Consider the following 13,593-nt stretch of genomic DNA (forward strand, 5'->3'; position numbering starts at 1 on the left):
GAATTTTTCAATTTCGTAAATAGTTTTTAACATTTTTCAATTAGTTGTTGTCAAGCTGTTGTCTGGTTTAAACCTCGATTTTGAAAATGGATTTATATCCTCTCTGTTTTTTACTTTTAATATACTTAAATCTGCCTTTTGTGTTTTATATTATTTGGTGGCAAAAGTATAATATTACAAATATTTATAGAAGATTGATTATTCATATAAATTCTAGAGAATTTAAAAATAATATGAGGTGAGTTATAGTTTCGGTTATTTCTATACTTGATTTAATTTTGATCACAGAACAAGTTTAATAAAATGTAGGGTTAAATTAATTGAAAAAATCTGATTAACCGAAATTATAATTAATAAATTAATTTGAATTCTCAATTTTCAAATTTGAATATTTTTGTTCAGAAAAATTAAAAAGAAAAAACATGAAAATAAGAAAATAAAAAAACCAAAGTTACACAAAATAAAGATAATTTATTTGAAAATATTCAAATTCGTGACTAATCAATTATTCTTTGCTTTGAACAATCAAAATCATTCAAAAAATATTTAATATAATCACACAGTGCAAAAAAATCGAAACAATTTTAGAGGATTTTTAAACAACTACACAATTTTAATGTATTGTGGTTCCAGTAGAAAAATATGGTACAAATTTTAAATTCTATGGAGAGGTTTTTTAAAAAAAAATTTGAAGTAAATTTTTTTCACACGTTTCTTCACATAATTAATGATAACTCAAAAAGGGTTAGCAAGATATTGTTAAAGTAATCTTAGAAAAATTGAGATTTACATAGCCTTTAATCCGTTTATATATTGTGATTCAATCGGATCAGCAGTTTAGGAGTTATAAAACAAATTGAAGCAAAAATATATATTTTACGTGAAAATAGCTAATTTTGTTCGTTTTAAAAAACTCATGATAAATCAAAAATGGTTGATATTTTTCAATTTTATTGCTTTATCACAAAGTCACATGTAATGGATGGATTCTTTTCGAATTTATTCACAATTAAGTGAATTCGCTCATTTTCACAAAATTGTATGTACATAGCGTGTACTTTGAGTGGAAATTCTACATGTGTTTTGTTAATGTAACTAAAACAAAACACCTGTAAAATAAATAGAAGGTCATTTAAATTAAAATTGTCCTAAGTTTATTTTAATAATATCGGACTAATCGTTTTTGAGTTATGATTAATTATGTGGAAAAACGTCAAACAACTTAAAAATTTCAAAAAAAAAATCTCTCCTTTTTCAGCTGTAAACAAAGTATTGTGGGTCCTTATAAAAATCTATGACGATCTAGTAGCGAACAATGTGAAATTTGCCTCTGAAATATTCAAGTAATAGAAAATACAAAACTAACCAAATCCGCACAATAATCGGTGCCGAATATAACACTCTTGTACCATTAAATTAATTTATAATGCTAATTACAAATTATATTTCTTTCTTTTCTTTTTTTATTTTTAGATCTTTGGAAGCCAACTTTTGTCCTTTATAGTCCTTTTATGCGATGACAGCTACTACTCCCACACATTTGTTAATTAATTTTTAAATATATTATTTATAATCTATTTCTGTTTTCATCCATTCAATTCAATTCAATTCCATTTCATTCGAATTCAATAATAAAACAAGAAATTTGTAAAAGAAAAATAATCCTTAAATATTGTATATGTTTTCGTGTTGTTTATAAAGAGTAATTAAAAAATGATGGAAAAAAACATAAAATCCTAATTGATTTTTACATCGAAAAGTTTTTGTGTTTTATTTTCGTACTGAGATTTTTCATTAGTTTTTTTTTCTCTTTTTGGGTACAGGTCCTTTTTCACGTTTTGTTTAAAAGGAATTTTTTGTTTTTTACCCACCACTTAACAGAAGCTGTGCCAAAAAACGTTTATTTCAAGTAATACAAAATATGTAAAGAGTAAACAAAATATTTGGTTAAGACGAATTTAATGTACGCTATAGATACTAGAAGCTGTCTGTAACAAATTCTATAATTTGTAAGGAAAGTGTTTTTCTAGAATTTTGATCCTTATACACGGGGAAGTAGATTTGAAGCTCCATATTCATTGATGCAAACAACGTCTCCATTTTTCTCTCTTCTAAATCTTTTATTTAAATTATGTAATCTATTTGCTGTAAAAAAATATCCAAAAATTTATCAGAACCAAAATACATTTCTTGAAAAGAGATCCTCGAGCAAAACACTTTTTTATATAATGTAGAACTTAACTGAATGTGTTAAAAACTGTTTATGGATTTGCAGTCTAAGGAAGTTAAGCTCTTAGTTGAGTACAATTTGAACAATATTTAAGGATGTTTGAAGAATTGTGTAAGTATGTGCTAAAATCTTATTTTTTAGTTTAATGGCAACCGATTTTATCACTGCTAATATATATAAGTTTTTTTTTGTATACTAAAGAAATATTTTGTATTCAAGTTGGTAAAACATTAAATATTTCCATGGATCGTAAAGGTTATAAGTGATATCAAAAAAGTTATTTTATAACAGTTATTTTGTGACTTTAAAAATAAAAATCCATCTAAAAGAACTTAAAAATAAAAGTTCACATGAAAGTCTTAAAAAAGATTTTTAAATAGACGTCATAAAAAAGCTCATTTGAAGAGTTTTATTTTTCCCGTCAGAAAATAAAAGTCATTTTATGTAAATTGACACCTAAAACTTGCCGCTGGTCAGATCATTACAATTTGTAAAGCACCTTGCATTGCAATTGAATAAATATACTGAAAAAAGTAGAAAATAATCGAAAATAGTTTTATTTTCTGGCGGAAAAAATAAAACTCCTCAAATGAGTTTTTTCTGACGGAAAAAATACAACTACTTAAATGAGTTTTTTATGTCGGCTATTGAAAACATTTTTTTTATGAGTTTCATGCGAACTTTTATTTTTACATTGAAAAATAACTGTCAACTGTGGAGTTGAGATCGTTTTTTTAATATCACCCTAGATTCTGAAAGAGCACGTCAATACGAATCTATTGGTATATAATAGTATAGAAATCCGTTGACTTTAACATAGTGATTTTTTTATTTAAAATTTTCTGGATAATATTTAAAAAAAAACTTTAAATTTCGACAAAAAATTCAAAATTTTTTTAATATGAAAAATGTTTAGTGTGCAAAATTATTGTTCATGATTATTTTTTTTACCACATAAGTGAAACATTATTAGCATCAGCACACAGTGGTATAGAAAAAAGAGGGAAATAAATCTGTAACTTCTAAACCCTGAAACATGCGCAAAGAAGGAGTGTTGTCGAGTTTACGTTTTGTATTTCCAATAAAAGAAATATGGAGAAAATCGGGAAATATTTGGATCCGCTGTTATGAAAAAATGCTAATATTTCCTAAGTTATAAGAGGTAATTGATAACACAGACGAAGAAATAGGATCATCTTAATAATTGAACATACCCGAGGTGTCCTATTTTGGGGATCCCTGGTCGCACTCCTGGTGGGCCCATGCGGTTAAAATTCAAGACTTAAACTAGACAACACTCCTTCTTTGCGCATGTTAAATTTCATTAATTAAGGATTTAGAAGTTACAGATTTATTTCCCTTTTTTTATATACCACTGTGCAGCGTCTCAAAACTACACATTTCAATTTTTGTAAAATTTCAAGAATTTTGTTGTTTTTGTACCTAGTAAACCGAAATTTGGCCCAAATTGTTATAACTAATAGCTAAAGTATATGTATGTCCGAAATATTTTGAATCAGTAAAAATTGAAAGATCACTATATATAAAAAACTTATAATTATACATAAACTTAAAAATACACATTTTGATCCCGATAACATTTAAATGCATGAATCTAGCAAGGTGAATTTTATCATTGATATTTTCTAATAATAGAAAATATAAAACTAAACAAATCGGGTGAAGCAGATAAATGTTTTATACAAAATTCACAACAATCGGTACAGCACTATTGATTTAAATAAATGTTACAAACCTTCCGATTAAACAAAATCACCATTTTCCGTTTTAATACACATTTTGGAAGTTATAAAAACGGAAAAGAAATGAGAAATTAATCACTTTCAGTTGCTGCTGCCGTTGTATTGGCGAGTAGTATGTATGTTTTATTTGCGTTTTTTTTCCTCTCCATTTCCTATTTCGTTGCCTTATTTTTCGTGGTCATTATTTTGTGTAGTGATTTGTAAGTAAATTTTTCTCCAAATCTGTTCTCGTTGTATTGTAATGGTAGCAAAAGATTGCAAAAAAAAGAATGGAAAGGAAAATATTTTACGTAATCCTGTCACGTCCTCCACCTAAACAAACACTCGACAGGCAGTATGTATTTCACCTTTATTTGTTTCGTGTATTGCAAAAAAAAAATTATCCGAAATACTTAAAGAAGTATTTTGTTGAGCTTATGCGACATGCCAGTTTGAATTAATTGTTTAAAATTATATAAATGTTTAAAAAAAAACTTTGTTTATTAAAATAGTTACTAAATTTGAAGCCTGACGAAAATCCAACATACAGTTTTCAAACTATCAGTCGATATAAACCTACATAGAGTTACCAATATCCACGTGTATATTAAATGTGTTTGCTTGAAAATAATCCATTTTTTTTTAGTTGTAGGCGATTGCAAATTCTACTTTACTGAACGTTGAAATTTTATAACTTATATACTTTTTGGTTCATGTTATTTGTTTGCCAGGATATTTGTTAACACCTGCATAGGTATGTGAGCTATTTTAGAATATGTCAATTTGCAATTGATTAATATCAAATTTGCATTCCATTAGCAAATTAGTTTTATGTAAAAATTTAAAAAAAATTATTTGTTTTGCACATTTATACTTACTTAACTAATTTACAGAAAATGCAAATTGCAATACTTAGTTATTTGCGGATCACATTTTAACATTTTAAATACCAGTAATGAAGCTACATATATTTATCTTGGCATATATAGCCTAGTAGAATTGATAATATAACAAAATCGATTACTCGGTTTTTAAGTTATTCGGTGTTGGCAGATGTGCCCCTATGGCGAATGATCCCCCTTCTACCCTACTCTGTTCATATTTGCGAAAAATTTTATATGCAAAAACATGATAAGCTGTTGGGTTTAATTTCATGCGAAAGAAAGAAGTGCTGCTTTTGTTATTTCGTGTGGAAAAATAAGGTTTCCAGATGTATTTCACATATTTTCCACAATAAGAACAGAGTACCTAGCTTATTGGAGAAAATATCCAAGAAATAATTTTTTTTTATTTCTTATTACGTATAATTTAATCAAAATTTAATAGCATTTTGAAATTGAAGTTTAGAGTTTTGTGCAAAAAGTAGAAATATTTAAAAAAAATTTATAACTTCAATGTTGAAAAAAAAACAAGACGAAGTAGAAGACCAAAAACATTTTTCTATTAAAATTTCCATAATTTATATTCGTGAGCGATTTTCGGAAGTGGGTCTTATATGGGAGCTATGACAAATTATGGACCAATCATCATACAATTAGGTTATATGATTTCCGTGTATATAGTATATTATAAGTGAAATAATGGACCGATTTCAGAAAGTTTCAATAGGCTTCGAAAACCGTAGCATTTACTAATGTTAGTTCAAGTTTCTCCAACCCTGCCTGTTTATTTGCAAATAAAATATCTAAATTTGTACTGCATACTTTAAGGGCTTTTTTTATTATAGATGACTGGACTCAAAAAAGCAGTTTTAAGCCGCAATTTTTTAATTTTTACAAACCATCTCCTGAAAATTTCGAATCGAATAAAAAACAAGTAAGAGAGCTATATTAGGCTGTGCCGAATCTTATATACCCTTCACCAAAGTGAACAAAATTTTATTTCTGTTTTTTTTAATTTTTTGGAAAAAAAAATTTTTCAAATTGTATTTTTTAAATTCTAAATTTTTTTTTAAATTTTAAAAAATTTTTTTTTGTTTTTTAAATTTTTTTTGGTTGAAAAAAAAAATTCGGGTTAAAAAATATTTTTTCCGATTTTAACCCATTGTAGGTCCAACTTACTATGGTCTTATATAGGTCTTTGAAATATCTATCATTAGATATCTATATTGTCTATATTAATGACTTAGTAATCCAGATATAGGTAAAAAATCGAGGTTGTCCTGGTTTTTTCCTCATATCTCAGCCATTTGTGGACCGATTTTGCTGATTTTAAATAGCAAACTTCACGAAAGGAAGTCTGACAGAATTATTGATGATTTGGATCCCGAAGATATCAGGGGTCTTCAGAAAATTGATTTCAACAAACAGACAGACGGACATGGCTTAATCGACTCCGCTATCTATAAGGATCCAGAATATATATACTTTATAGGGTCGGAAATGAAAAATGTAGAAATTACAAACGGAATGACAAACTTACATATACCCTTATAGAAAGTAAAAATTGTTAGGTGTCAAATCGAACATGAACGGTATCAAGTCGACAACTTATGGTGTCAAATTGACAGCGGTCTGGTGTCAAATCGTACACGAACGGTGACAAATTGTCAACGGTCTGTTATAAAATCGTACACGAACATTGTCAAAACGATAACGGATGGTGTTAATTCGGCAACGGAATGGTGTAATTTTTTCGTTGTCAAATTGACACCGTTCATGTACAATTTGTACACATACAGTGTTTATACACTATTGACACCGAATGGTGTCAAATTGTACACAGATGTGCTCATTTTTTCGCTGGGTATAGTTTTGAGTTTTATAATTGATTTTAACTAAATTTTTATCAATAAAATATGCGTAAAAAACTTTGTCTTAGTTTTGAAGTTGATGACAAAAAAATCTCTCTCATTCACTAAAAAGATAAAAACGTTTAATTTGTTTAATTATACGCACTTCGGCTATAATTTCTTTAAAGAAAATATTACTTTTCAGTCCCTTACCCACCACTACATATCGAATATTGGTTGTAAACCCCATAACCGTGTGTAACTTATAGACAATCTAGATATGTCCGTCGGTTTGTCTGTTTTTTTTTACAAAATAATTCACAATGGTTTAAAAATGTTGGGGACAAAAATGTCCTAAAATAATGTTTATTGTGCTATCGTAGCCAGCCAGCAGAGACCCGAGCCGAACGCTTAAGAGCCGGATAAGCCGAGTTGTGAAATAATAGAGCGTTATGACAATATACCTTGTGAGTTCACTAATTATTTTTGAGCTTTTTTCAAACTTATTTTTAATTTTTTTTCCATATTTGAACATGTCTTGGTTAAGATCCTCTTATCTTAAACTATCGCTTATATGTATTTCATATAAAAAATAAATTTGAGCATATTTCCGGGGTAGTATAATAAATATTTACATTTATTTACAATTACAATTTTGTTATAAAAATTACTTTATGTTTAATATATATACATATGTATATAATAAATAAATCTAAAAACAATTTTAATAATTTATTGTAAAAATACAATAAAATAAAACCCCAGAATATCCTAAACACTTGTTTGTGATGTAAGTTTCTGACAATTGAAAATAATCGAAGATACTTTCAAATTGTGTTAGAAATCCTCTTAATTAAGATAATAAATATTAAAGTTTAAATAAATGAAATTGTGTAAAAAAAAGGAATAGGAACTATTGTTTAAATAAAAACGTAAATTGCTACTTAATAATAAATATTTATAAAAATAAGTATTGAGAAAAATATTAATTTGATTTTGGTTTGTAATTTTAAATTAAACTTAATTTACTTATTTTAATTGTTCAGTTTATACATATGATGTTTTTTATATAATTTAACATTTTATACAGTCTCTTCCTTAATGGCTTCAATAAAGTGTGAAATTTGCCTTCGGGTTGTCAATTTCCATGAAACACAAGCCACCGAAGAGATAAAGAAACCAATGCCTAAAACGATTCACAGAAAATAATTATTTATTAAGTTTAACTACATTGTAGAAATAAATGACAAAAACATGTATTAAAATTAAAAAATTCGGGATAAGTTTGAAACAATTTGTATGGAAAATATTCAAGTTTCAAACATTTTTCCAATAAGTATTCTTCATGCAAATTGCTTATGTTCCAACACGTTTCGTTTTATAAAATGAGCTCCTTAGAATAATTCAACATGCTGATGAAATCTATTTTATTTAGGAATCATATTAAGTACTTCACGATTGTAGAATAGAGAGAATTTACCATAACAAATATGAACCGATACCTACAGTACTTGGTAGTTAATTACAAAACTTCTTCATAGTAACAACCGAATTTGTTGCCAATCGAATGATTCGGTTGCACACATAGTATTTATCGGTAGGTAGGTTTATCAAACCAAACATTTAACATTTAAGCCATAATTTTTCAAATTTGTTTACTCACCTATTAATAATATTGCCTCTGACATTTCGTCTTGTATAGTTTTCGAGACTAGACACAATAGGAAAAGACCACTTAATAAACAAAAGGAGCCAATAACCACTGCTATCGTTATAAATATTAATATGGGATCCTTTAAGGCGTCATTAAAAAACGAAGAACACAACGGTTTGCTGGGTAAACCACTAGAAACACAAATTTAACATTAATAAAACTTTCTTTCGAACTTAAACTTTCCAGATTTTATATAGATTTATTTATCTATTACTCACCATGACTGTTCATAGGTGGGTAATGTTACTTCTTCACGTCTTATTTCCATGATGAGTTTTTCACAACTAAAACTCTGCTCCCCAATTTACAATTTCTTTACCAGCTACTAGTTCTTGCTTCTCCCTCCTCCCTATATTTGCATCTTCTGCTTCTGTACTTAACATTAGAAGTTTATTTCTTTTTTTTTATTGAATTTTGTTTAAATCATGACACTGATTTCTAAAAATATATTCCATTCAACTTACAACAACACCGAACAATATAAAGTAAAACACACATTGCAGCAGACAGTTTTTATTGTTGCAACCCCAAAAGTCTATATTTAGAGACGCGTGCCATACATTGAACAGACGTTGCACAAGAATAGATCCAAAAGATCTTATGAGAACTCTATAAGAAAAATAACAAAAATAATAATAACAAACCGCAAAATCTTATGAGAATTTTATTTCTAAGAGAGTCAGAGTTTATATTTTGTTTAACGGCAGATTAGAATAAAAGCGATAACGATTTTATCTTGGCATTTTCGAAGATTGTATAGTTTTTTTTTAATAATATATAATTAGAATTCAATAAAAATATTATAGCAATAAATTGTTAAACTCATTAAATTGAGTAATTGGAAAAATTAAACTAATGTTGGACCAAATGTTTTCTGTTGAAATTAAACTCCATTGAAAATTGTTGTTCACTCTTACAGAAATCAAGTATGTATGATCCAATACAGATTTGCTGAAAATAGTGGTTTTCAAACATAGAAATTTAACAAACGACCATTTTTTTAAATAAATTGAGTGGTTAAAAGTCCGTTTTTACAGAAATTGTAACTTGAGCAATTAATTTCTTCTTTAGTTGCATTAAATATTAAGAACTATCAAAATTTGTTTCTAACCTCTAATTTCAAAAAGAAAAATAACTGAACAATTCTGTTTATGCATATGTATATGAAGCTTATCAATGAGAATATTTCCTTCTCTTACTCTTAGTATATCAAAATATTTCTCATGTATGCTTCCACTTACACACATACATTTATTAGAAAAGGAAGTACGATCACCCAAAATGCACGATTCCGTTATTTTAAAACGGAACTAAATTATAAAAACAACAGCAACAATATGTTTATTTATAGATCGATGCTCCCCCTCTATTGTTGATGGACTGCAACAGTTGACATGAAACAGATCTGTTGTGATCAACATACATACATATTTGTAATAATTATATTTTCTTTCGAGAAAAAAAAACAAAACTGATTAGAAAATACGGTAGGTAGGGATATCTAATTGGTATTAGTTTTATTTTAGAGAGCAATAACCTTTAAAATGGGAAACTATGACATTTGTTTATTACACAGTTCAACAGCAAAAAGGCTTCACTTACAACCATGATAAAAATATAGAAGGTAGTTTCAATAAAAAATTTTTTTTTTCAAATAAGGTTTTTTGAAGTTTCCTTATTTTAGAGAAATTTTTTACAAAAAATGTGTAATTTATAATTTAGTATTTAAATAAAAATGTATTAAGTATGTTGTGTTAGAAGTTAATGTATTAACTGAATAATTGAATTTTTGCAAAAATATTTGGTATTTTCGCAGTTGGGGCAAATGCAACTCATGTTTGTTAAATCTTAAAATAATCTTCACAAATTAGCTTTGAAATATTTGAAAATGAAAATCTTACCTTTGATCGCAATTTGATAGTAAATATATTTTATATTTTTTTTAATATTTTTCAAATTAATGAAAATTATGTATTAATTTTTTCACAAACTTCAAAGAATATATGGGAAAATTTTTAATTAATATGGTATTACTATTTTAACGAAAACGTCAAAATCCTTAAGCATGTCAGACGTAGAATTTTAAAAAATAAAGAGAGAATGAAACTACCTTATATTTTTCTACTATGCTTACAACTATGTAGATTTGATGCATCATGGTTAAGTACAAAAATGGAAAAATATTTTAATTCTATGGACAGATTTTTTTTTTTTCTAAAATTGTGAATTTTGTTACATTTTTCTCCACATAATTTATGATAACTCAAAAAGGGTTAGACCGATATTATTGAGGTAACCTTAGAAAAGTTCAATTGCCATTAGTTTGTTGATATATTACATTTTAATCGGATCAGTAGTTTCGGAGTTATAATAACAAATTGAAGCAAAAAATATATATTTTTTACGTAAAAATAGCAAATTTTTGTGTTTTAAAAAAATCATGAAAAATGGAATCAACAGAACCTATTCAGATTTATTACTTTGTCGCAAAGCCGCATATAATAGCAATAAAATGAGCTATCGACTATAAAAATCGATTGATTATTTATTCACAATTAATTGAATTCGCTCATTTTCACCAAATTTAACTTTTTTGTTTGATATTCATAAAATTTTGTAGTTAATGTTCTTCTTTCGATTGATTGAATATTTAAAACATATTCCCCATGCTATGTACAAATTTTCATATATACAGTGGTTGACAAAACAATGGAAACTTTTCCAAATAAATAAATAAATTTAACGTTGATGTAAAATTAACGTTATTTTAATTGACTTCATTACATTTTTATTTTATTATACCCTTCAGCTTCGTGAGAAGGGTATATATAAGTTTGTCATTCCGTTTGTAATTTCTACATTTTTCATTTCCGACCCTATAAAGTATATATATTCTGGATCCTTATAGATAGCGGAGTCGATTAAGCCATGTCCGTCTGTCTGTCTGTCTGTCTGTCTGTCTGTCTGTATGTCTGTCTGTCTGTCTGTCTGTCTGTCTGTCTGTCTGTCTGTCTGTCTGTCTGTCTGTCTGTCTGTCTGTCTGTCTGTCTGTCTGTCTGTCTGTCTGTCTGTCTGTCTGTCTGTCTGTCTGTCTGTCTGTCTGTCTGTCTGTCTGTCTGTCTGTCTGTCTGTCTGTCTGTCTGTCTGTCTGTCCGTCTGTCTGTCTGTCTGTTGAAATCAATTTTCTGAAGGCCCCAGATATCTCCGGGATCCAAATCTTCAACAATTCTGTCAGACATACTTTCGAGAATTTTGCTATTTAAAATCAGCAAAATCCGTCCATAAATAACGGAGATATGAGCAAAAATCCGAGACAACCTCTGAAAATTTCATCAAAAAACTCAATGTATTGCATGCTTTGACAAAAAAGCAACAAAACGTATGTTTTTTGATGTGCATGCTTTGCGTATTTTGTTTTTTTTGTGTTTTGTTTCTTTTGGCGTTGTTGTTGTTTTTTATACAACTAAACGTTTGTTTGGTTGTGTGTTGGTTTTTTTGACAAAAAAGCAACAAAACGTATGTTTTTGGATGTGCATGCTTTGCGTATTTTGTTTTTTCTTTTGGTGTTCTGTTTCGTTTGGCGTTGTTGTTTTTTATACAATTAAACATATGTTTGGATGTGTGTTGGTTTCATTGGCTTGCGTATTTTGTTTTTTCTTTTGGTGTTTTGATTCGTTTGGCGTTGTTGTTTTTTATGTTCTTGATAAATTTAGGATGCTGTACGCTGAAAGTGGGCAATGTACATACATATTAAAGACCTGCACAAGCTGCATTGTTTAACACGAAGACAATTGCCACATGATGCTTTTGTCATGTCATGTTATGTTCTTTTACCTACTTAACAGCAACACGCAAAGGCAATGTATATCAAAACAAAAAACAAACGCAGCATCATTTTAACAACATCATAACACACACAACATTAAAAAAATTAACAGATGCATGGATGACATGGAAAATAATTTCAAGTCATTTAAATCATGTATGAGGCCTTTTTTGTATGAGATGATTTCAATTCACTTGTAGTATTTATTGTGTGCAATAAGAAAAAATCTATATTAATATATAAATGTCTTTGTAAGTTTGTTGGTTTGTTTATTTGTTTGAGCATCACGCCTAAACGGCTGAACCGATTTTATTGAAATTTGGAACGTAGATAGATCCTTACTGGGAAGCGTCAATAGGCTATATATTTTTTTACTACGACAGGGCTAGCGAAGCGCACCGAGTCAAGCTAGTTGACTATAAAAATACAACTGAAATTTATATTATATACCTAGTAGGTCAAAATAAAAATACGAAAGTACACCAATGGGTTTTTTAATGTTGTTTTGGAAAATTTTACAATATTTAGTAATATTACCTGTTATATTATTACTTAAAAAGGAATACGTGGAATATAAGCCATAAAATGCCAATAATTTTCATGGAATTAAAAATGTAATGTGTTTCACATACATATTTTAAATACTACCTGACTTAGGTACAACCGCTCGAATATTATTAACGGGACATTTAATAATTACATTGCTAAATAAAATAAAACTTCATGAACAAAGCCAATTGGCCTATTAGACGGTGTTTAATTAAAGAAAATTAAATTAATGTATAAATCCTTAACGGTGAAGTTTATAATATATTTAATGTTTAAATATAACGAAGTGTCTCTGAATCGTTCGCGGCATAATTGCTACAAAAATATAAATCTACGAAAATGATCCAATGGAACAAAAGCAACTGCCCAACGATTTGAAGAAAAAGTGTAGGGCATTTATTGCGTAACTTCACAGATTTTTTTTTCCTATTTTTTGTTTTCAAATAAAATCTATTTGAACTACATAATGCAATTTATTATAAAATAGCAACAAATTTGTGTAAAAAAATTAAAAATTTCCTTCATGTACAAATTAATAATATTTATGAACATGTTCTTATTCTGAATGAAAAAAGTTTGGAAAAAATTCATGTTCGATTAATAATATTTATTAAAAAATTCATTCCAATTATGAATTTCTTTTTCCTGTGTTACACTTTATTATTTATATTTTTTAAAAATCCTTATATTATTTGTTCTAAATATTTAAAAAAAAATATATAATGCTAAATAATAATAGTTCTCAGATTTTCACAGTTCAGCAGTTATGTACAATTTCATTCTGCTATGCAATTTTATTCT

General features: G+C 27.7%; 1 protein-coding gene across 1 annotated transcript; it reads right to left on the bottom strand.

The window, feature by feature from the left end:
* Positions 1-7,785: 7,785 nt before the first annotated feature.
* Positions 7,786-8,776, bottom strand: LOC135959740 (uncharacterized). Its single transcript, XM_065510768.1, has 3 exons — positions 8,636-8,776; positions 8,367-8,548; positions 7,786-7,889 (listed from the first exon to the last, which is right to left on the bottom strand). The coding sequence occupies exons 1-3, from the start codon at positions 8,683-8,685 to the stop codon at positions 7,786-7,788; spliced, it is 336 nt and encodes a 111-aa protein (XP_065366840.1). The 5' UTR covers positions 8,686-8,776.
* Between the last annotated feature and the right edge of the window lie 4,817 nt (positions 8,777-13,593).

Source organism: Calliphora vicina, chromosome 5 (assembly GCF_958450345.1).
Source record: "Calliphora vicina chromosome 5, idCalVici1.1, whole genome shotgun sequence".
Classification (NCBI taxonomy): domain Eukaryota; kingdom Metazoa; phylum Arthropoda; class Insecta; order Diptera; family Calliphoridae; genus Calliphora; species Calliphora vicina.